The 25,609-nt window shown below is 38.3% G+C and overlaps 1 protein-coding gene across 1 annotated transcript in view; it reads right to left on the reverse strand.

The window, feature by feature from the left end:
• The window catches only part of UGGT1 (UDP-glucose glycoprotein glucosyltransferase 1), a 44,278-nt gene that overhangs the window by 6,492 nt on the left and 12,177 nt on the right, over window positions 1–25,609 (reverse strand). The window contains exons 11-32 of the mRNA XM_010283931.1: window positions 22,595–22,686; window positions 21,779–21,929; window positions 21,385–21,504; window positions 20,222–20,307; window positions 19,652–19,787; window positions 18,241–18,372; window positions 16,328–16,492; window positions 15,997–16,117; window positions 15,119–15,217; window positions 13,870–13,893; window positions 13,241–13,335; window positions 12,378–12,584; window positions 11,638–11,769; window positions 10,543–10,673; window positions 8,011–8,106; window positions 7,572–7,674; window positions 7,012–7,091; window positions 6,326–6,515; window positions 3,805–3,963; window positions 1,943–2,028; window positions 1,519–1,603; window positions 395–483 (exon numbers count right to left, since the gene is read on the reverse strand). Of these exons, the coding sequence (XP_010282233.1) occupies window positions 395–483; window positions 1,519–1,603; window positions 1,943–2,028; window positions 3,805–3,963; window positions 6,326–6,515; window positions 7,012–7,091; window positions 7,572–7,674; window positions 8,011–8,106; window positions 10,543–10,673; window positions 11,638–11,769; window positions 12,378–12,584; window positions 13,241–13,335; window positions 13,870–13,893; window positions 15,119–15,217; window positions 15,997–16,117; window positions 16,328–16,492; window positions 18,241–18,372; window positions 19,652–19,787; window positions 20,222–20,307; window positions 21,385–21,504; window positions 21,779–21,929; window positions 22,595–22,686 (2,579 nt within the window). The remainder of the gene's footprint in view (window positions 1–394; window positions 484–1,518; window positions 1,604–1,942; window positions 2,029–3,804; window positions 3,964–6,325; window positions 6,516–7,011; window positions 7,092–7,571; window positions 7,675–8,010; window positions 8,107–10,542; window positions 10,674–11,637; window positions 11,770–12,377; window positions 12,585–13,240; window positions 13,336–13,869; window positions 13,894–15,118; window positions 15,218–15,996; window positions 16,118–16,327; window positions 16,493–18,240; window positions 18,373–19,651; window positions 19,788–20,221; window positions 20,308–21,384; window positions 21,505–21,778; window positions 21,930–22,594; window positions 22,687–25,609) is intronic.

Genomic DNA, 25,609 nt, shown 5'->3' on the forward strand with positions numbered 1-25,609 from the left:
ATCGTGGTTTAATATAGTACAACTGTGGGGTTTGGTGTCATCCTCCTCATGCTGGTCAGGGTATCCTCCGTGAGGCAGAGTGCTGCAGCCACAGACATGGAAGACCCAGTAGCTTATATATGAACATCGATTCAGTTGAAAGATTGCTAGCTGAGATGCAGCTCCTGGAATGTTTTCAGGCCCACAAGTAGCACTGGGGGTAAGGGAAGGTAAGCAGGGGCAAAGCAGTAGCTCAGCTCTCTAGAAACAGAGGGGTCCTATGATATATAAGGAGTTAGCAAGACTGAGATTCAAGTAGTCTTAATAGATGCCTGTGGAATATCACAGACCTAACTATTATTAAACAGTTTTCCAGTTTCAAGAGACTTGCAGGTTATTATTGAATTAGTTTTACCATTTGAGTGATTCCCAAAATCCAGACTCATTCTCATTGGTACCGTCACTTAGCAGATCTTCATTCATCATATCTATTTTTTTCTGAACCTGTAAAGCATGACACATGACATTGCTTTAATGAGTGGAACCACGTATTGGGCAAACAGCTATGGAGTGCTGCTTTGACACTGGCTCTGCGTGTATCCATTTGAATTCTGCCCAGTGAGCTGATGGGTAACCTAAGCTGTCTGGAGAATGGCTCAGTAGTGAACTGATGTTTCCAGAACAGATTCCAAAGATGTTTTCAGACACCAAAGGCATGTTAGTCTAGGTGGTTAAAATGCTTTGCTAAGAGGTGTTTAGTGACCATCCTTGATGATGGAGACTGGGAAACAAAAACCCTCAAACCAACCAACCAACCAACACCATTTGCAAAACCCAACACCTCAACACCACTTCCTGTTTCTAAGAGGTTTTATTGGCCACTGAGACTCCAAAGCAGATAGACAGACAAAGCAGCAAATCAAGAGAATGTCCCAGAATAGCACAAGTACGTCCTGTGAGGAAGTGTGAACCAGATGTGTTATAGCCATCACTTATCTATCAGTTGTCCTTAAACTTTTCGGCTATGTAATTATCTGACAGGCAACCCTAAGAGACAGTAGCTTACTCACTTACTGTTGTCTTAAAAAAAAAAAAAGAAAAAAAAAACCCTTCTCACCTACTCTGTCTCAGGTTGATAGAGAATTTACTACCAGATGAGTCAAATTTGTCTGTAACAGGTAAAATACTGATGCAATGGATACACTGAATGTTTATTGTTAAGACATATACAGAACATACAAAACTGACTTTTTTTTCTTAAGTCATAAGCACAACTGAGTCAGTAAAATGTGAGCATAATTGCTTCTCATGGGCATACAAAAGAAACAGCAGTTATATGTCATTCTCGCCTGGGTGAAAAAAAAAAACAACTAAGTCTACGGCTAATTCTCTCCATTACAGGTACTGCGATGTGAACTTTGTGCAAACTGCCTCAGATGTGTGCTTGTAGGAAGGGATCATGAGGCCTTAATCAAAGTTTCTTCCCCACTACTGGTCAAACAGTCTTTTTTAGAAGCAACTCTAGTTTTCAAAACTCACCTTCACTTTAATGATTTTGCTCTTGAAGTTGTTGAGAACAACAATAACTTCACTAGCTTCAGGTGGAGAGTCTGTGCCATCATGGCTGAAAAGACAGTAAAATACTGACTTTTGCTACAAAGCAGAAAGATCTTTTTTATTTCTTCCACACACCTTTCTATGTGGTATTAAACCTTAGCACTGTAGAACAGGTTTGAGACATGCAACAAAGTAACAAATACATGTATTTGAACACACACTTACTGGGTTTTTTAAATGAATTCGCTTATTTCATCTCACACAACTTCTGTTCAGCACGAAATGTGATTTTCTGTTCAGTTCACTGCACTTTGGCAAGGGAACTGTTAGATTCACATATTACAATGCCCACCCACTTCAAAAGTTTCACAAGAAAGAAATAACAGTATTTCTTACACTGCCCTACCTGTAGATTCTGTAGATATCCTCAGATCTGCCCTTTCTGAGTCTTAGAGTCCACGCACCAGGATTGGCTTTTAACTGGAAGTAACCCTGTAAAGCAAGGAGAGTATTTGTCCGTTTCCAGAGAGTGCAAACGTAAAAAAAACAAGTTTTGAAGTAATGTATTTTGACCCACTGTTTTGTATCTGAAAAGACTGATTTGTAAGGCAGCTGTAGCCATAAGGCCTTAAAAAACACAGAGAACAAGAGAAAAACCCCAGAAGTTCCATTTGAAATTATTGGTTTGTTTGGTGGTTTTTTTCCATTAAGAGACAGGAGTCTCAAAAGGTCTAGCATTATTTGTTAGGTGACAGAAAGTCTTCAGGGTGTCCTGATGGGAACAGTGCAGTCCCAAAGTTTTTTCTGCAGAAGTTTGCCTTCATGAAGGAGTGAGGGAATTTCAAAACACTAGTTGGTAACTACACAGCAGTCCACGAAAGGTCTGCCTACAAAACAAAATTTAAATCCATTTTGAAGCGCTACAGAGTGGTACTTCAGCTACAGCAGGAAATAGTAACATAGTTTCTATGTTACAAGATCTCTCTTCTACAGAACTTCAAAAATTACAATGTGAAATTCAAATATTGTGTACAAGTCAGGTTCCAGATCTGAATATTTTCTTCTGTGATTTAGATTATTACACCTATAGAAGATATTAACATCTGTAATGATGCTTCAGTACAGTTACCCCAAATGCATGCAATTCCGTATGTGAACCAGTCTGCTTTAAAAAAAAAAAAAAAAAAAAAAAAGCGCCATGGGGCATGTTCCTGGTCTCTTCATACCCCTTTACAGTACAGACACTGAGCTAAGGAAAAGGATTCCCAGATACAGCACTGTATACTGCGGTACACTCACTTTGTTTTAACTAATTAGAAGAAAGACACCTCCAAGCCATTAGCTTTATTCCCCAACATACACACACAAGGTGATCACACATAAAGAACGGGTAATCATCTTTTCTACAATAAGAAATGTTAAACCATTACAGGATTTACTTTGGCTAAGAAAAGGCACAGAGAAATAGAAAATGAGCGTAAGAATTTTAAAACAAGTATTTTGCATCAGTGAACATTTTTTCCTTGCTTTTTCTTTAATACATTTAAAGATTCAAAAAACCAAAATAGGCATTTTATTACAGTTTTTCACTACACTACCTGTCAAGAAAGTATTCCAGTGCCTGACTTCCCTTGCCATAATTTCCGTCCATTACTTCTTTCGTTGCCCACTGTGAATACTGAAAACAGACTGATCCCTTATGCAGCCACTTTATAAAGGCAGCTGCAGGGAAGAATCATATGCTTGGATTTCCATCACTTTTTCTGAACTAAATTAAGTAATTCCCATTCTTTCACACTTCCTTTGTTTTCTAGAATGCCAGTTACTCCTGCTGACTCTCTCCATTTGTTCCATAGATCTGAAGAAATGGGTCCCAAAATAAGACAACCGTCCACCGAGGCTTACAGTACCAGAGTGGATGGTCTAAGGAGTCCCCTGTCTAGAAAAAACAGAACTGTCTGACCTTCCCTGAAAACAGGCTGCTTAAGAATACTGGCATTGTTTTAAGACATTGCAGAAGACCCTTCTCAGCAAGCTGACAGGAAAGGAGTACATCTTGAAAAAGGTAAAAGACAAGTAAATACACTGCAAGGTTTTAGGCATTGTTAAGAATTACGTTGTTCTGATACACTCCACATACATTACTGCAAATGTAAGTAACACCACATATCCATAGCCCACATACTAGAAAATACTCAATGGTTTCTGCAAATGATTGTGCTGACTGTAGGACCAGCAACTTGTTGCCAGTTTCACCTGAATGCTTACCAAGTTGGCCATGACAATGGTATCAACAATGACAGGACTGGTTGAAGTTCCCAGTGTAAACTGGAGTCCCCGAGGTGGCTGTCCAGTAGTAATATCATAGCAGTGTCCTTCCAGAAGCAAATACTCCAATTCGTATTCTGCAGCGACAACATTATCCACCTGTAAGGAGAAGGATACTGCTGAATTCAGCACTAGCTCTGAAGTCCAAATGTTTAGTGATTCAGTTACTCTCTACAATAGCCATACTAATTAAATAATGCTTACTTTATTTACCAGAATAATTTTATTAAGTAAATACCTAGAAAGCCTCAAAGAGCTCACCTCCTTCGAGTGATAAACTTCACACACATATTGTTAAGAGTGTCCCTGACCAAAAACATTTGAATCTCAACTGGTAAGATGCTAGGATAAGAAAAGGGAAGGACTGTTGCTCTATTTCACAATTGGTTGGGGTTTTTTAACATTTACTGGAGAATGTAGTCAAGTAAGTGATCGGTCTGGCATCTCATAAAAGGTACACGATGGGCTCCAGAACTTTGAATCTAAACCTTTTAAAACTTGTCTCACCTAACATCTGAAATAAACAGTTTATTTTGCTTTGCATTACTCTTACAGTGTGCTAGGGTACTGTCAGAAAGACCAACTCCTTTTTTCTACACTGAACGGAATTGCCAAGAAAAGAAAAGAAAAAAACAAAAACAACCCCAGAAAGCCAAAAAACCTTGGGTCCCTACTAGGCTAAATTCAGATGTAGCCTGAGGGTACTACATAAGCAAAATATCAGTCTAATCTCACAAAGCATCTTCTCTCATTGCACATCCAAAATGACAGTTTAATTGCTATAGCACCAACAGACTGCATATTGGGAATTGGAAATTGTGCACCTGCAAAAGTAAAGCTGCTATTTATTTGGAGGCTCAGGATGGTACGTTGAATGCCTGAAGCATGTAATCCCCCTCTTTCTCAGGCTATCAAAGGGGGCATGGGAACTGGAGACTTGAAATGTGTGGTAGTACTAGCCATTTGGTGATTCATCTATGGCTTTCCAGTTGGGTTAAGAGATGAAAAGCACAAAAAAAAAATCCAAAACAAAACAAACAACAAAATACCCACACACAACAACAACCACCCAGTTTCCTAGGTTTCTGAACAACTAGTACAGGATTAGCAATATCAGACTCTACAATTATGCTGCATCATATTCCCAAACAATATCAGAGAGATGTGAAAGTAAGAGGACACCAGTAGTATAACGTTCAGTGAGAAAGTAACGCACATTCGTAATGACCACAAGGTTGTACCCACTGTTGCTTTTCAAGAGGCCTATTTGTAAAGGGTTTGACAATGTTGTTACACATGCAGTGGGCAGGTTTCTGTACTGCCGGAGCCACCTGTGCAGCTGGGGCTGCTGTGGCCAGTCTCAGCAGGCAAGGCCCAGGGCTGGCTGGTTTTAGAGCCTGAAGTTCCCTCTCACCAAAACAGATGGTTCCTCCAGGTCAGGGTTGAGGCATATCTGTGGGGTAGCTTGTCCTGCCACTGCCCATGCCATAATCATTCTGCAGATAAATAGAGGACTTCAGCCTCCAGAGCTGTCTGGTATCTTTTGCATATGCTGGATCATACATATAAAATGACTGGGTTTAATGTATATCTGCGGTTCTTCAAGGCCAACTAAATAATGGCTCATTTCAAGGGAGAAGACTATTTGACCGCCTCATTTAACTTTCATATTTAACATTACACCCTGAAGTCCAAAATTTTCTATTTTGCATCACACATCGATTTTCTAACTTTTAATATACGTGTTTTTAGTGCCCATCATAACATGTTAGCGTAGTGCATTTTGTAGCCACTTACTAGCCCACTATTTCTAGACCTTCTGAAAACTACTAAAGTTAACTGCTAACAGCAAGAGGTTAATAAGTAGCCACAGGAGCGTTTGCTGGTAACTAAAGGTGTGAAAATGAACAGGTAGCTAAAACCGGCTTGGTGGCTTCTTGGAGCAAAGGAAAGTAGGTAGAATTTACTTACTGGAACAACACTCAGATCTTGCTTCAAAATTTCTAAACAGAGGTTTAAAAAATAACAATCTTCTTTTTGACTGTGGCATTAGCTGTAGGGAGCTAGAGTCTGAAATAATTTTTCAGTTAATAAATTGAAAAAGTTATTTAATGACCAACAAAGAGTTTCTTTGTTCCTAGCTCAGGACACTCTGAAATGTTATATATACACCCTCAAAGCATCTGTAGGATCTACTTCAAGCCTACCATATTTTTTAACCTGTAGTTCATGCTTCCATGAGTGATTGAGAACAGCAATCTTACTGGTGAGTGAGCTTAGGTTTACCTGCATCCCTCCTAGAAAATATTTAGGGGTCTGCGAACATAAAAGGTGTTAACATCCACAGTCCTGTGTTTATTAGCATTTTAGAATTCTACATTTCCTTCCCATTACAAAAATAAGCCCTGGAAAAAACACCACCATTTAAATGCAGTAATAGGAACATGTTGATTTCTCTTACCTCCTCTAAGTAAATATTATCAAGGTCATATGGGGTTCTGACAGATTCCACCATCCAGCTCTCAGGAGTATTTAGGTTCAGAGTGAACAGTGGAGACTGGGGCATATCCAAAAACTTGGCAATTGGTCCTGGAGCAAAGTTGTTATCTGCTGTGAAAGAAATCTCCGGCTCCAAAACATAGCGATAAAAGCTGAAATTTCAGAAAGAAAATGTTAGAACGTATTTCTGACAAACTTTGCAAATATTTCACTCTTTTTGAACTTGCTGACAGCATCAGCTTTCCGAGACCTCCAGTGTCTCCGAGAAGCCCGATACAAAATTTTTATTCCCTCTGGCATACAGGAGGCTTTGTCCGAAGCAACACAGGTTGTGCTGACCTTGGAACAGGTCAGAATTTTCATCTTGAAGGACCAGCCAGCAATGTGCAAGACTCAACCATTAAGACTACTACGTTATTTATTTAACTTACATAAATAAAAATGCACCCAACTTGTAAACCAGCAGAATTACCTCATGCTATCCACAAATTCCCATATCCTCTGTGGGAAGTTGTAATATTATATTAACAAGCTCAAAGCAGTTACTGAGACTTCCTATAGGACATTTGACCATGTTTCTGTGCTTGCACATTCCAAGGGGCTTTTCTTTCTCTCTCTCTCCTTTTACCCTGGCATGGTATTGCTTACCTTTTCAGTGGCATGTCAGAAAGTTTGGACTGGCAGTTCATAAACACTCTTAGGTTCATATTTATCAATTGATTCAAAACCTAAAGTAATGAGAAAAAGACATCCCTTAAAATGCTAACTGCGAAAGCTGACCACTTTTTATAGACAAGACCTGAAGAGGGCATGTTACCTGCTCATTCTCAAGCCTCCCTTCTCATTATTTGCCTTACCATACCAACCTTCTGTTGGTGGTTTTAAGAACAGTTACCTGTTCCATTACATTGCAGGTGTTCTTTTAGGGATGCAGAGACTTTCTTCCTTGAGAACAGAGCCATCGCAAATGAAACTGTTAAAACAGTGAAACTAAAAGCTATCTAGACGATATCTAAGTGTGATCTTGTTACTGTGCAGTATAGTGTAATTATTTTTTCCACTAATACATGTATTGTGCAACTCGGATGCACTGTTAGAAGGCCGTTGGTCACCACTCAGTCAAGGAGGAATACAGACATTCCAAAATTACAGAACAGAGACAACTTTTTGAAATTGCCATAAAACACATTACAACATTGCATACATACCAAAAGTAATGGAGCAAGTCTTTGAGCATCTCTGGTCACAGGATCAACAATAGCCACAACATCGAAGTATGTTTCTCCCTCTTTTGGTCTCAGTTTAACTGCACTAAATGGAAGAAAAAACAATTTTAGAGTATCAAATGCATGGATAAACATAGGAAAAACACTATCCATCTCATTTTGAAGTCAAATTACTTCCTAAATGCTATGTGTCTTCTGAAACTAGATAGAGGAAAAAAATGCATATATACATGTATAGAGATAGGAAGACAAATTAATTTACAGAATCTCAGTGTGCCCTGAAAACTGTTGGGTATTTCCCTGTTGCTACGTGGATTTTTTTTTATTTTTTTTTTTTTTAAGTTATATGCAACTTAAAACAATGGGATTGTTAGAAGACAAGGAAAAGCATATTACTCAGCAAACATCAGCAATCCTATACCTGTATCGTTCTTCAAAAAAGTGATATTCAATCCTTGCCTCTCCTTTTGGCTGAGCAGAAAGAAGAGCATCCACTTTCATTACCAAGTCACTTGCACTGAAAAGAAAAAAAGGGGGCGGGGGGGAAGGTTTACCCATACTCAGAAAATGCATGTACCTACCACATTTCTGCCAGTTAGCAGCAAAAGAGAAGACAGACTGAATTCAGATACACAGGCTAACACTTCTACTACCTCTCTACACAAGCTTTGAAGAATTACACATATGTAAGGATTAATCTGCCATTAATTTAAAAAGGTTGCAGCCTTGTTACTGAGAGTACCAAATTTAACTCTAACAAATACAGAACAGCTGGTATTTTAGAGGTCAACCATGCTACAGGCACTGCATTCCTGAACTTCACCAACCTCTCTTAGACTTACAAGTGATTTCGATCAAACCCTTGTTTCACAGAAGTCTTCTCATTTTACACTGCAACTCTTTACAAACTAGGAAGCAATCCTGTATGTGGAGAAACTTTTGAGAGAGAAGGGTCCTATCATTAAAAGAGAATTACTTCTGATGACTTCTTCCTTTTTACTATCCCCATAAATTCTCAGTCTGGTATTTTAGGAATACATTTATTCTTGAAAATGTAAGACCTCTTGAAAGTTCATTGAAAATTGACTTGTACATCATAGCTTTGCCAAGAAGCAAGACTGTAACTTAAAGGTCTGTCAGCTTTTCCTGAATTAAGTCTCATAGATTTATAGTGACAGCTGTTTAAATTGTTCATACCGAAAACACAAGTCTGGTGAAGTCTGCCAAGTTCTACAGTGTTTTACAATCCAGCAGATAATTTTAAAAGCTTTCAAAAAATTTTGGCAGCATTCAAACCAGAAAACCACTGCTCTGTCCAAAACTAGCCTATGTTCAAATTATGTCCTCTTCTTCCACCCTGTCACCCTTATTTTTCTTTTGATTCCCAGTACATCAATGGATGCAAAAGTGTTTGGAGTGCTGTTAAAACCTGTTCTCCTAGGATTCAGAATGACACAAGACTTCTGCACAAGAGACCTCATGCTTAACATACTTGACCAGCCTTTAACAGTCAAGCAGCATCATGAACAAATGTAATGCTAAATATGGGAGAAACCATCTTCTTAGCTATAAGCTCCCACACACAAACACACACCCATAGACTTCAGTTCTTTTGAACCCAAAGATGACTTTCTTTAGATTAGATTAGTTCACCTCTATGCTTTTTGCAATAATTATCTAGAGCTATGATTTTCATTTTATTATCTCTACCTCTTTTCCTATTCTCTTTAAAAGGTTAAAAGCAGTTTACATGATTCTGTACTACTGACAGTGAAATATATTACTAACATAATTTTTATATTGATAGGCCAAGCAGCACTTAACTGAACTGCAAACAGATTCAGAAAGCATACTCCAGTGTCTCATTTTCTTCCCTTCTTTCTGCTTTTAAATCAATACCGTAGTAATCCTACATATGAGTTATGAAACCCTGACATATGGGAGGCAAATGGTTTAAAACAGCCTGTCAGTTAAGATTTAGCTGGAGGAGAAACCCACAAGAAGTCTGAAAGCCTTAGTATTAATGAAAAGTTAGGCTTCTCTCCCATTTAGAGGAGCAGAAAGGTAATCCGGTGCAGAAAGCATTTTCAAGAATAAATGGAATAATGTGCAGCAGTGTATACCACTTCGTAACACATCCCACAGCAAGCAAACAACTCTTCTCTGCATATGGACATCTTCTCTATTGGTAAAGCTGTCACCAACTGCAGTCAACTAAACCTTGAATGAAACTTCATTTAGCTCAACACAGCAATGAATTTAGCCAGCCCCTGTAGAATGCATCACCACCTTCATTCTTTATTTTTTCAGTCCACCTGTATCCCTCCCAAACCCCACAATCCCAGAAACCACTTCCCTGAACTCCTCAAATAACACAGCAGGCTGTTGCCACCCATGCTGCTGTGATCCAAGGACTGTGATCTCAGTGAGTACCAAGACATTTACTGTTTCACGTTCACTTGAACGGTTCTATAGTAAATTCCTACAGACTTGGGCACTCTCCCAGTTCCTTGCTGCTTGTCAGTGATGCTTCAGCCAACACAAGTTCTCCAGCTTCCGTTATGAGGTAACGACCCAGCCATGACAGGTTGCTACTAGATACAGATAACGAATCAAGAATGATGAACTCTCAGCACAGTACCATAGTATCTGTTGCCGGTACTCTCAGAAGTGCCTCCTGAATCGGGGGGATACAGTTACAGCTCTGTACTGCCAGGAGATTAGTGACTTTTTTGGTAGTTCACAAAGCACTTCAAACCCAGGAAAGATATTTTGCATCTTTCTCCTTTCTCACTTGTCCCTCTGAACAGCTGAGCCCTCACCATACCAACACATGCATGTTTGTTTATAGCACCTATTTCAGGTGTATTTGATAAAGCTTTCTCCAGGCTGCAGAAAGTCACATTACCGGAAGTATCACCACTTGTTTGTAAGCTTCTTTACATTTACTTACAGATCTTCTTCAAATCCCAGCTGCTGAATCTGAGATTTGATTTTCTGTCCTGATGTCTTTAGTATTATGTTCTCAAGGAGATGGAAATCATCCTGATTGAACATCTCACCATCCTCTAATGGGCCAATAATCTACAAAGAAAGTGGGTTCAGCATTATTAGGTAAGGCTACACTGAAACAAAATTCCAAGATGTATTAAATAAATACTCTAGCCCAGTCTCAGTGGCTACCAACTGTTTAGACAGTTTTAATGTCAATGGCAGCAGAATTTAAGAGATAATTCTAGCTATTTAGAGCCAAGCGTCCCAGACTAAGGCATAAAATAAATGCTTACAGTTTTCACCCAGTGCTTGGTTTGCAAAAATCAGACATATTGTACACATAATGCTACATCTTGAAGGGGCAACAGAGTACTAGCCCAATTCCAGTAGTCCAGCAAAACTCCAGCAAATATTGCTCCTCTAGCCTTCAGAAGCCTAAAAGCTACGTAGACAATTCTTGCTATTTTGCTAATGAAAGAAATAGAATACCGCAATTCATCGCTTGAAATTTTTAACCCATTGAAGTATATAGTAGCCACTGGAACTTGCTTTTTCTTCCTAACTAGCAAGCAGATGACAAAAGAAAACTGAATGCTGTACACAGCTGGGTTTCATTATTTGCAGTAAAATACTATTGTGACATAATTTGCCTAATCTAAGTGGCTATTGTAACAAGAGCTGGTGGAAGAGACCAAAGCACCTTGATCAGGGCCAGATACAGCAGCATTTTGCCCAATGAACTGAAGCAGCACAATCATTCAAATTTATCATCCCTTTCTGCCCCTAGACACATTTCATTGCCAACTGAAAACATGAAAGCAACTCTGTTACTGAGAGATCTGAATTTGTACAAAACACCAACAACTAACTGCACACAGTACAAAGAAAATGTAACTGCAGGCCTGGATAAAATCAAACTGGAAGCGGTCCTAAAGACTGCTGAGACATAAAGAAGGCTGAGACTCTGTGTCTGATCCCTAGACTCTGCTGCTCAAGGTCTGCTTCCTTCCCACACGTGGAGTATCTCATTTTACTGTCTGATGGTTGATCTCACCCTTCCGTTGCTGATGACAGCCCTCTGCCCCTTCTTCAGCTTTAGAACGTCTCTGCAGTATATAGCATGGGAGAGAATAAAATCCACCTTGGGAGATTCAAAAGCTTCTTTAAAAATATTGATATCCATACCCTGAAAGAAAAGAATACTTGACATTGAAATGGGAAGAAAAGTATACCTGTGCATGCTTTAAATGCACCTTTTTTGTTTCCATTCAAGAACATTTTTATATGTTGCTAAAATTTATCTCCAGGTCCCTTTTCCTTGTGGTTTTAAACCTAGTTCTTGCCTGTCACCTTCAAAAGTTATCACAACTTACGATGTGCAGGGCCACAGCCCTAATAATTTTTGCTACTTAGACCAGTTGTTCTGTTCTTCTGTTCTTAAGTGATTCTTGCCTAACTTTTTTAAACCTACTTTGAGAAATGTAATTGTAATTTTTTTCTCAGCTTTTTAAAGACGTTATAGTTAACCCCCCAAGAAACAACTGACTCAAATAGATCCCTGAATCTTCATTCCTTTTTTCAAAGATGTAGCTTTGTTGTGTATGAGGATTTAATTTATTTTTAGATGGACAGTTATAAGCTTACTCTTCAGAGCAAAAACCAAAACCAACACCAAAACCAACACTGACTCTCCATTGTTACTGCATCTTTTGCATACAAACATATGCACTAAAAAATTCATTAGAAGAACAAGCGAAGTACCCTACCTTTGTAAATACCAACAAACTTGCTTACCCCAACAGCAAATTCTAAGATGTCGGCTCCTGCCTCTAGTGCTTTTGCAGTTTCTTCTTTTGCCATTTTGGTGATGAAGTTCTTGGCATTATTTGATGATTGTGTCTGTAGAGCTGCCCATATGGCTTTAGGGACAAGTGTATTCTCGCTATTTGGATCTTCACTAGGATTATTAATCATGCTAATTCGAACATTATTGCTGGATTTCTGTGTTTAAGAAAACGTGCATTAGGAAAGTTTTAGATTTCAGCTGTGTTTTAAATGAGAAGAATAAGTCTATTATAATAAACTCTATAACAAAAGCTTTGTATTTCTTAACCAGAAAAACAGATTCCAAATTAGGTAAATAACAGCACAAGGTTAAAAGGATGAATGAATGAATGAATTTAACATCAAGTATTTTGTTTACGTAAAGGCACCACTGTGACAGGAATCTTCTAGATAATACTGTGCTACATAAGAGACATAGGACCATGGCTACCGCTCAGAGGTCTGGCAAAACAGTGATTTAGGAGTAAGCTATCTGTTTTTGTGATTCAGCTATCTCCCAGGAACAGACAAGACAGAGCAGAGAGCAACGCTCATGTTCACCTCCAAACCAGAACACAGACAACTTCAATTTAAACCAAACATCTTTTCTTTACTGTATTAGTATAGTGCTGAGAAGGGATTCTGTCCTAGTACAAGAAGGTCAGCAACATTCCAGCCCTTACAAATTAGATGAGGCTGGAAATTAGAGACCCTGCAGGGAGAACCAATGTCCCCAGGTCGTACAACAGGAAGAAGTAAAACCTGTGTTTTTCAAACCTCTTCGTACTGCTTTATTAGCTCTGCTAACCCATTCAAATAAAAACATTACCTACCTGATGTTTAATTGCATCATACAACAACTGTCTCCCTGAAGGTTTATCAAAATCACCAACAATCCAGAAAGTAACAGGTCTAACAAAGGAATCATCTGCCATTGAAAAAAAAAAAAGTGGGAGAAATTTGAGGGTGAAGGGAAGGAAATCTTCAGTTTTTCCTCATATGAAGGAGAAATATGATGCACATGCAAAGGTTTCAAAAAAAGTAAAATTACATAGGAAAGATATGGTTGAAGCTAAGCTATAAAGTCTGTCAAGAATAGTAGTATGGGGTTTATATTAGGTTTCATTTACCTCATTCATAAAACCCACACAGGACAGCATGCATCACTGTTTCAAAGCTGGATTTATTTTTTAAAAGTTTTTTTTTGTTTGCTACCTTTTTAATTTATAAATTATAAAGGAACCTATAAATAACTTAAGAGATTCCAACTAGGGTACCGACATACCGCCTCTTCATACCGAAGCTGTTAGTTCATAAGATCAGTTTTGTATAGAGAAAAAAGTGATGAAGCAAACATGCATTTAAACAGCTTTCTTCATTTCCTGAAAAAAAAAGCCAGTGTTATAAAGGAACCAGAAAATTCCCAGAACAACAACATATGAAATGCTAAAGCGTGAGTTACCATAGATCTCCTTGGAAGACATTCCTGGTCAAAAAGCAGAAAGGAAAGGGGGAAAGGAGAAAGACATTAATAATCTGATAGTAATCGCAATGTGCATCAAGAAGCTGCAGCACTGTACTGGGTGTAACTGAATAACTAAAGTTCAAGTCCAACAAGCAACAAGTTTGTGATAATTTTATTAGAATAAGCTTTGACTTTTTCTTCCCCTCAAATAGATCTTCCCTCTTTAATAACTAGCATAACTGCTATTTCTGTACTGCTGCTGAGCCAGCAATACATATAACTTTCCTATTATTTTAGAAAATAAACGTGCTACAGCATTACTGTAATCAGATGCCAGTTATTAATACCTTAAGTGACAGAAGGGGCAGCGACCTGAAACTGGCAAGCCACAGGATTGCAAATTAATGCAGTTTCAAATGAGCTTGTGGAGGTGTAGGTTTAATTAATATTCTACAACGGGAAAACAAGAAACTTTTTCAGATCTAAGCAACTGAACACGAACCAAGGGCAAATAGGAGACAGAAGGAGTAATGGGAACATGTAAGGCAGTGCATGCAGGTGGCAGTGGCTAGAGATAGTACTGGGGAAACTAGTACCAGGAGAGTCTAGTAAAGATGACAGAGGAACACGACAAATTGGTTCAAATGACAGCAACTTGTTTATGATTCCTAACTGAAATGGATATAGGAAAGGCCTGATTAAGCTCTGTGTTATGTCTGTGCATGTATTTCTTACATTGAGAAGTACAGCTGAGTTTTAACACTAATGTATAGACTGTACGTATAACTGTAATAAAATAATACTATCATTGAAAAAGCAGTACATGCACCGGAGGAATAAAAACAGCACAAAGCACGCTAGGTGTCTCCTTACATAACGGGCAATAACAATTTTCTTCTGAATCCATGCGCCTTTTACTAATTTTGAATTATGAGATACAACTAGAACACCTTTTGTATTTTTCTAGTTTGTGTCACTGCAGGATCAGAGCTTATGCTACCGCATTTCTTGTGGTCATTTGCAATAGAGCAAGAGCAGGTTGGGTGGGACTTCGGTATTCATTGAAGGCTGGGTTTTAAAAGAGGAACATGCCATAAAAAAAAAAAAAATCTTTCTTTTTAACAGTAAAGATTTTGCCGTTACCCACAGGCCTCAACAAGGCTCAATACGCGTGTTGAGTACTGTATATACGCTTGGAAACACACATAAAATTAGATTTGGGTTCGTAATCCACTGCAGATGTTACCTTTCTTTGTTAAGTAGGTCATGCTGTTTGCAACAGCAGCTGTCTTATCTTTGGAATCCAACGTGGTAAATCTAGCAAAGTCATCCACGTAAAAGTTATCTGAAGAAGAGAAAAAGTATTAGATGCCAAAGCAAAATGCAAAATTCCATGCAAAATGAAAGAAAATCACTACTATTACCAGAACATTAAGAACACATCCCATTTTGTTCCTCGTGATACTGCTTTTTATGTCTCATTTCCACTATTAATAGATAATAAGCTGAGGAATACATTTGTATTGTCTCGTAAGTTACATTAGTAACTACATTGCATATTTGATATGCAGAAGTCTGTTGAAAGAACTGCTCAAGTCTCACTTCGTTGAAGTTAATTTATGTAAATAATATATATTTAAAAATCTACTGTGTTACTAATTTTTGAGCAACTCAAAAAAGGTTGTTTTTGCAATACTGTCATTAGAGCAGAGTCGCTGCATTGGGTGTTAATACATTTAGCCATGAAAAGTTCTAAGATATATCACACAGCAAATCTTAAGTAATTATGAGATGACTGTCAATCTCTGCTCAAAAGCTTAAAAATAAGAAACAATCTGTTGCTCTATTCATTATATGACTGTTCTTGGCTTTTGCTAGCATTGCTAATTCCTCAACTTCGCAAGTCAGATTCCCCTAAAGGACTGTATAAAATCAAAACAAATGCGTGTTCTGAAAAATCTGTACACATTAATGTTGTTATTGTACATAACATCTCCCCCAGCACTGGGGCTAGACCATCGCTTGGGGTGCTGTTAATACTTTGCCACTAGAGCTTTCCATTAGGACAGCAAAAGTTTTTGACTCAGATACTTCAGGTTTAATGCAATTAAAATCATCCCTTACTCATTCCTGTCAGATCTAGGTACTCTCTGTCAGACATTAAGATTCTTGAGTTAATTCTTGGAACAACATTAGGCTGGTTCATGATATACTCAACCACATCTTGGTCATTAGATAATTCACCCTGAAGGAAAGAAGAAAGAGGCAGTATTCGTTATTTCATGTGTATATTTGCCTTAGATAACTTAAAAACAAACAATCAGAAAACAACAACAAAACAAACCAAGAAATTATGGAAGTTAGGTTGTCTTGTGTATTAGATATTCAGGGACTTTTGAGTCACTTTGTCCAAATCTTATTTGTCTCTAAAGTCACAGATGAACTCAGCACCTACCAAGTACACAGCTCGCTGGAAGATGCTTGTGGTTTCCAGGATTTTGTGCATTGTCACAGTTTCTAGGTCATCAGGATCCAGCTGATCTTTTTGAAAAGGCATTCCATTGAACAGCACAACAGGGAGAGGACCTACACCCGTTTGCTCATAGTAACCTCTTGCTGCCTAATTACAGGGAAGGAAGCAGCTTTACCACGTCAGCCCATTACCACAAGGGTTCATAACATTTCCATTCAATATCCACACAAGTCTATTCTAAACACACTAAGATGTCCTTCCAGCTTTTATCTGATACAGAGAGTATTCATTTTACACAGTGCATAAGACACTTCCTGGATCTTACATGCAGAAGATGTCCTTGTCTTTCAGAGTTTCAAGGCAAAAAAAGTTACTTCATAATACAGAAATGCAAAATATTCCTTTAAGTTCATACTGTAAATAAATTCATTCCAATAAGAGCTTTCTGGTAATAGCAAAAAAATGCACAACAGGAAATCTGACTTTACATATGGAAGCAAACGCAATGCAGGCATTGACAGTTGTAATGTAAGACAGGGTAGAGGTTTTTTCGTTTTATTTTTTTAATAACATGTTTCTTAAACTTATAAAAAACCATTTACTTGTCGGGGAGGGGGTTATTATGGCCAGACAAATTTTCTCGTTTCATGTAACCACTGCAAAATGCACTATCATTATTGATACTCTGTTATGGACAGAAGTTAATCAGGTTCTGCTGTTTAGAGGCTCTTACTGAGGGATTTTCACAACCTTTTAAAATCACAAATATCACAAAGCTCAAATCACATGAAAGAATGCTCAGTGTTGTTTTAACTTGTGTCCTTTATATGGAGATAAGCTCTTTCTAAAGGCTTCCTTCCTCACCAGAAGGCTTTGCAATGTTTTAAGATGCAGCTGTGCTGAATGGTGTGAGGTACACCAGTTGCAGCAAGGCCTCTAGAATGGCCTCTGAAGTCTCCTGGAGGAGAGCACTTTGCATGTGTTCAGAGCTTCTTGGGTGGTTGTTGCTTTTGTTTTGTTTGGGCTTGATTTGGCATCTAGTATGTAAAATGAAAAGGCCTCTCCTGTCATGCAAAAATGTCTGCCTTACTTGATACTGGTTTTGATTTCCTCAAAATGCTTTTCCCTTTACTTTCCTACATCGGAAGATGAAAAGCATGTGTGCATTCAAGCCTATTTATAAAACCCTGACTGCATTCCTTACTTTTACAGATGTAGGCAGTATCGTCTGCGTTACAGAGCTATTATGGACAGTATTTTAATTCCTTCTTTTAGAATATTCAACAAAAATATATAACCAACCCCCTATAGAACTCCAAATAAAATCTGCTTCATCTCACCTACAAGTGATCCAGTAGTGATGTGCTGTCACAGTTTTCTCCATACAGAAAAGTAACAACCCCAAGAATAACTTTAAGAAATTATTTGAGGAATATTGTTGAATGCCTTGCTATAGGAAGGACATTCTGAATTCATCATCATTCATCATCATTACTTCATCTCACACTCCAATCCTTCTCGGACATTAAGTCCCTTGGTTTTCTTATGAACCATCCCATCACCTTGATTTTTCCAAGCGATTTTAAGCTTTGTCTGCATACCAGGATGAAAGCATGACTTGTGAGTCATAAGAAAGTTATCTTAGTTCTCATACTATACCTATAGTTTTTTTTAAAGTATATATTACAATACATTATATATATTATGTATATTATATACAGCTTTGTGCTGAACATAAATACTTAGTAAAGTATTACTAAAAGTCACCCAATGTGATAACAAAATAGCCACCTGGTTAGTAAGCAAATTGGATCAAGAAATTGTACTTAACTGTATTTTAAAAATGGTGCTGAAACAAAAAAAGTGAAAAAAAGCTCTATTTCATGAATTCTTACCTTTCTGTTTTGATCATAGGCAGAATCAATGCCCAGAATGCTGTTGACTTCCACATAAGGATACTGCTTCTCAAGAACACTAACCACATGCTCCACTTTCAGCTGATCTCCTGTTTTTACTTTGTTATATATCTGAAAGGGGGATACAAATACAAGTTTACAGCTGCAGCTGTAAAGCTTCTCTCCTTACCAAAGGTAAGTTGACCTGTCACCTACATTGCAGTAATTATAAGGCATTAGCACCCAGATTGCAAAACATATTTTCACATTTATTAGCTGCAATAACAGCTCCTAAGCACTTGTAGCTCTTGTAGTTATCTTGTTTTACCTTGTAGTCATTTCAGTGAGATTGGAATCATAGAATCCCTGGTTGGGATGGACTTCAAGGATCATCTGGTCCAACCTTTCTTGGCAAAAGCACAGTCTAGACAAGATGGCCCAGCACCCTGTCCAGACAAATCTTAAAAGTGTCCAATGTTGGGGAATCCATCACTTCCCTGGGGAGATTATTCCAATGGCTGATTGGTCTCATTGTGAAAAATTTTCCTCTTGTGTCCAGTTGGAATCTCCCCGGGAGTAGCTTGTACCCATTACCCTTCGTCTTTTCCATGTGACTCCTTGTAAAAAGGGAGTCTCCATCTTCTTTGTAGCCACCCTTTAAATACTGGAACATGGTGATAAGGTCTCCCCTAAGCGTTCTTTTCTCAAGGCTGAACAAACCCAGTTCTCTATCCCTTTCCTCATACCGCAGGCCTCCCAGTCCTTTGATCATCTTTGTGGCATCATAAAGCATATCCAAAGAGCTACCCTTCCCTTCAGAACTCAAGACATGTTTATAAACAGTACAACAGAACTCACATGTAAAGTAGGTTACTGTTTTCCTCTTGAAGGCCCAAGATTTTATTTTGACTTACAAATACACACCAAAAAAAAATGAGGATAAAAGTCACCAGCAGTTTAATGTTACAGTATGCCCCAGCTTGTAGATTTGTACAACAATGTCAAACCACAGGTGAAAATGCATTTACTAGCACTTAATCATCCTCCAACATGGCAAAAGTACGCAGCAAGAACTGTTCAAAACAAATTATAATATTGAAGGGATACGGCAGTTTAGAAGTCATTGACTGAATGTCAATTGACATTGACAACTGACAGCAGAGGCAGGATCAGAAAAACATGCAGAAGTGTTGTGTGTCACATTTGAATCCAGTCTCATTTGTTAAAGTTAGGTCAGAAGCACTTTAACAAAGAAACGTCTTGAGCGGTACTAGTATTTGGAGATTCTCGGAATACTCAAGAGTCAAAAAAAAAAAAGGCTTCCATTATCTACATATTAGCACGTTAACATAATCTTACATACATATACAAAATACAAAAACATTAACTTGCCTTTTAAATGAATACTTACAGACATGACAGTCTGGAAAGCATAATTGTTGTCCACTTCTTGTGCCACGTAATTGTATGTCCTAAGGAGGGCAACACCAGGATCCTGAAGTCCATCAACATCCTCCGAGTCATTAACCACAAAGACTAGTCCTATCCTGCAACCAAATAAAACCCCAGATCATGAATCTATTACACTAATAAACAATCAACCCTTCATACAACTGTCAGCTAAGATCATAATCTTAGACAACGGCTTTTTCCAGAATTGACTGGTAAGATTTTGAGCAGAGTGGCCAGGAATCAAACTTAGGACATAGAATCTCTAATGGTGAGTCCATAAGAATCTTGCTTTTCATCTATCCCTCATCCAAAGTGCTTGCTTTTAAGAACTGAACTCTGTTTTGCTAGTAGCAAGAGTTATATTCAAAAAATTTTAAGTAAGTAACAGTTTTTAGTAAATGCCCTTCCCAACCACCAATACAAGGTATCTAACATTTCTACAATGTCCTAGCAATTAGAATATTAAAATTGCAAAAGTTACAAAAATAAAACTGATGTAAAAAAATTCCTGTTAAAACATAGTGATTACCTCAGTGGGATGTGGTTACTGAAGAACATCTCTGCCACATTCATTAATTCTGCTGTGGTCTCATGAGTAGGATCTACTATCAGCACCTGCATATAAATTGCAAGCGATAAGTTTCTATTTCCTTAAGAAGTCAAGCTTTCTAATTAGAGATAGCTTCATTCACATCTCGGTGCCGAATTAACATCAGTCCTATTTTAAACACTGCCAGGGAGATGAGGCCCACTTGATAATAGTTTCTTCTAAAGTCTTTTAAGTCCATTGTCTAAAATACCCTGTGTAAACCTCTCCTTTAACCAGAAGAGACCAGACTCCTTAGGTACTTTATCTTTACCTCAGCATTCCCTAGCATCTAGGCTTCTGCCTCGGCATGTACACAAATCCAGCCGTTAAGATGTGCATGGGAGATGGGCATTATCAGAGCTGAGACACACAGCATTGCTCTGCTCAGTGCCCTGGAGAGCCGGTGCTGGTAAGACAGTCTCAGAACAAGCCCAAACCCAGACAGAACAGGGCCGTTCCAAGGGAATTGAGGGCCCTTTATTCATGCCAAGCGTTGCCTTTTCATTTAATAATTTCAATGTTGAAAGTAGTAAAGTCCAGAGAAAAAGAGAACACAATAATGCTCCCACAGCTTGAGGCAGTTCAAGCCCCTGTTTGCCACTGATCAGGAGTCCTTTTTTTTTCTATAGGGCCACTCTGCCACATGACAAAAGTCACAGCACAGAATTTGCAAACCCGTTATTAGACCTAACTTTAAGTAGTTTACCTAGAGACTAAAAGGATACCCAGGATTAACCTGAGGACCGATGATTATCTTTTGAAGTCTTAGTGCAAGAATGCTTTCTAACTGAAACAACTGAAGTTGGTCTTAACTCTGTTAAGAAGATACTAATTAACATATTTGAGGGATTTCATTAACCAGCTTCAGGTATTATCACAAAGTTGAAATGCACCAAATTCTCACTTGTCAGGGGATAGTTTTTTCTGTTGATGAAGCAATTTGTGGCATCTAATAGATGCTAGGGAATCATGCTCAGTCATCTCTGAATCTCAGCTGTAACAATCTCAAGATAATTGAAGTGACAGGGAATCCAGCATATATGTGGGGTAAGATGCTGTTGAAGAAAAATGCACATTTCATTTCTAGTCAGATGACTACTTACAAAATTATGAAAGTTTTTTCTAATTTGTCTGATCACGCCTGGAAACGTGGGACGCAGCAGTTCTTGCACATTGGAAGCCCAGGAATTATACCGACTGTCAACTTCAAGATTGTTGATCCACTGAGAAAAAATAATGGCAATTAAATGCTTGACAGTCCTCCTGCTCAAGTCTGAGACTGCACAATATTTTAAAATCAGACACTATATTGAGAACCATATGAATAAAAAGTTAAGCTTTTCAAAAAAAGCTAATTATATTTATAACCTTACTTCTTTTTTTTCTTCACTGCAGTTTCAGAGCTGATTGCGAGATAAGAACAAAAGTTCCCCTCACAGCTTACGAATGCACTGCCCAGTGGCAAATAAGGTATTTCTTCTATAAAACCATACGCACTGAAATAGCAGGGCTTCTGATGTCCACAGCATAGTCGGAATCTGATGGCTGGATGTTCAACTTCAGAACATTGTGCAAGGAAAGACCCTCAATTCCTAAGCTGTGCAGGCCTTCCATAATGCGGGCTTCATTGCGTAGCACATCAATCAAGCTGGAAGGAAAAGAAAAAGTGTTGTTGAATTGTAAAGACACACCAAATAACTTGCTCTTATCCTAAGGCTTAACAGAGGAAAGGTATAAACAAGTCTGCCATGTCTGTGCATTACTTCTTATTTATCACCTATTTCTATCTGTCCTAAGGAACTTGAGATAATTTATTCAATTATATTGTATTTCTAGGAAAAACTACATTAAATCAAGATAACTAAAGCATGATATACGTATGTATTTTCAGTTCAACATTATTGAAACAAATCATGACAAAGATACAGGGTGGTTTTCAGACAAAAACTTTACAATGGTTTATCCTTTGAGAATCAGTCTACCATCTTCAGAATAAAATCTGTGTGTTGACAGTCTTGACGACCAACATCTTACTAGTCACAGCTAAGATCAAAAGAACAGTACAAAAGTGACTTCCCATTCCAATATTCAAGGGTATTCCAGTGTTCACACCAGCTTTTTTGTTAGAAATGCACTTGCATAAGAGAAGGAACCACGATTTGCTTTTTCCAGTACTTAACAATTAAACCTAGTCTAGATACTGACTTTGTGAAGAAGGTTCAAAACTGCCTAAATGACTTTATTATCTATGCACAAGCAGGACGCAGGCTTCTAAACAGGATAGAGTTACTCCAAAAAAGAAAACATTCCTACCTAAATATGTCCTGAGTGTCTAAATCGATAAGTAGTCCATTGATGAACAGGGCAGAATCTCCTGGTTGTAATCCTAATGTTCCTTTGAAATACTGAAAGAAAGTAGAAGGCCATTAGAAGAATGCCCTGCACAGAAAAAAATTACTAGAGTTTAATGTGTCAAAATTGTAGATTTTATCTCCCTTATTGCATTACATTACTTCTCAACTACAGTCTTTGCTGACTTTGTGCACACATCCATACCAGAGGAAAAAACAACTGAAGCTTTAGCGCATAGATAGATAAATGGAACTTCTGTTTGTTTCTACATGATCCAGTAGTGCATTGGAAAGTCCCTGAGTAGACTTTAAAAATATACTCAGGTTAAATAATTAGAAAAGCTTGGGAGAAGAAATTTAATTTTTTTTTATTTTTTTTTTTTTTTTAGCTAACAGCCCACAAAGTAGATGGACAAATAGCATCCAATTACCTGTCTTAGCTCTTTAACAGACAGTTTTGGGCAGAACAGATTTAAACTGATGGATATTGTGTGGTGCTCACTAGTGGAATTAATTACTGTGTTTAAGGTACCAGTTAAGTCCTGACTTAGCGAATATGTCATCAATGAAAAGTAGATGAGCTGCCATTGTAGGCTGATCTCCCCAAAATTAGGTAGCACACAAATGGAAAAAGTCATATCACTATTTTGGAATTTCTTCCAAGTACCTCTAAGCAGTACCTTATTTGAATGGATACTTGCCTCGAATTGAGGTACCATCACAGAGAACAATTTTCAATCAGTAGGCGTGAATAAAACACAGTCCTCCTGAAGCACATTTCCCAACTCTAGCGTGAAAAATTCTGTTTAAAAACTTAAGAGGTATTGCACGAAAGCAATGTCATTTTTGTCTTGCAGTACCAGTTACAAAATTCTGTTAAGAGGCACGATGAATACTGAAGTAGAAACATAGTATTTGGATGTTTAAAAACACTAATATCATGAAGAATGTTAGCAAAGCAAACAGAGGAATAGGAAAGTACCATGTGAAGTACCAAGAACAGGAAAGCAGCATCTAATCAGGAAGAATGTATATATTTTATTAAATGAAAAAGCTCCCAGGGCAGAGCTGAACATATGGAGTGTTAAATGGTATCTTTTTGTGGATAATTACATAGTAAACTATAACTTCCTAATACCAATGAACTTCACTATCAAATAATATCCACACAAACCGAGTCATGCAAAGAATGGCTTTAAAGGGCACGGTTAGACATAGCCAGATCTGGATGTAGTAGCCTAGACATACTTTGAATAAAAATGAACCCACAAAATCATGGGTTTGCCTGCGGACCAGTCTGACCTAACACGTAACAGAAAAGCCAGCAGGTAGCTTTAGCTTGCACTTACATCTATACTTTGTCCCTTCCAGAATCACACCGGATGACAGTGTCAAACCGCATCCCTTCTTTTCTGATTTTATCGCTACTGAACAAGGGATTTCTCTTTCAGAACAGGGATCTCAGGGGACTTGTAAGTAGATTTCAGGTAACTGTGCATTTAATGCATTTAACTACTTTTGCATTTAACTACTAGACTAGCCAAATACCATTGATTAGATTTTAAACAAAGACATAAGCGTGTACTTAACATACTTTGTATTTTTCCTATTAATACTAACTGAGACTGAAATGTGTGAATAGATCAGTGTAGATCGTGTAACAGAAGCTGTGGTTTGGCTTTGGTTTTATTACCATCTTAAACTTCTATTTTGCACTCTATCCAGACTGCTGCTAGGTGTATTTTAATTGTACAAAATTCTGTACAAAAGCCTGTAGAAAATTCCCAAGTGGCTATTGTTTTTTTCAGTGCTTTGCTAGTGCCAAGTACACAACAGAGCCATTGAAACATTTTTCTGCAAACACAAGAGCCGACTCGGTGACCTCCAGAGGTTCCTCACAACCTGGATTTTTTTATGATTCTGTTTCAAAGCACATGTAGATTTACTTGAATAAAGACAACTTGTTAAATTTTATTCCTTCACTAGTCTCAATCTCAAAACACCAACATTGGTACTATTTCCTCCACATAGCATGAATCATTTTAAGCCATGGCAGGAGGTTTTGAGTTTATTCTGTGAATTACTAGTAGACACTGATGAGTTCAGGTATCTAAGCACCATCTCAAATTGGGTAATGAGAACTAAATTTCTTCTGCATCTTTAAAACTGGACTAAGATGCTTAATGTATTTGCGTTTCAGATAATACCTTTCTAACAGGCTATGTTCCATCCAGGACAGACGTCTTTAAAATAACCTAAAAATATAGCTACATTTTGACTCCTAACAACTTCCACTAAAAAACACTCATGCTTTTAGTATCTAGTTTCTTTTGAGAAGTTCAGAATAAAATCAAAACCTAAAATCAGTAACTTGAAGTCAGCCTCTTTTTAACTATTACCCAGGACAAGTAGACTTTACACATCTGCTATACCACTCAAATCAGAACGAGGTCAGAGACTGAAAGGCAGCCACCCAGCAGGCACAGTTCTACAAGAAACACATTAACTGTCTCCATACAACTTCAACTGGCAAGCCGTCACTTACAAACCTATACCTGGGAAACTGTGTAAACACTGATGTGACACAGTCCTGTCCTGTAGGTGTGTTGGGTTTGTGTGGCAACGTTTTGGTAGCAGGGGGGCTGCAGGGGTGGCTGCTGTGAGAAGCTGCTGGAAGCTTCCCCTGTGTCCCAACAGAGCCAATGCTTTGCCGGATCCGGGATGGACCTGCCGCTGGCCACGGCCAAGACCATTGGCAATGGTGGCAGCACCTCTGGGATTAAGAAGTTACAAAGGGAAAAAAAACTTGCACAACTGCAGCCAGAGAAAGGAGTGAGAATATGTGCGAGGAACAGCTCTGGCAGACACCCAGCCCAGAGCAGGAGGGGCAGGAGGTGCTCCAGGCGCCGGGGCAGAGGTTCCCCAGCAGCCCCTGGGGAAGCCCATGGTGAGGCCGGCTGTGCCCCTGCGGCCATGG

The sequence above is a fragment of the Phaethon lepturus genome, unplaced genomic scaffold, assembly GCF_000687285.1.
Source record: "Phaethon lepturus isolate BGI_N335 unplaced genomic scaffold, ASM68728v1 scaffold18980, whole genome shotgun sequence".
NCBI lineage: Eukaryota > Metazoa > Chordata > Aves > Phaethontiformes > Phaethontidae > Phaethon > Phaethon lepturus.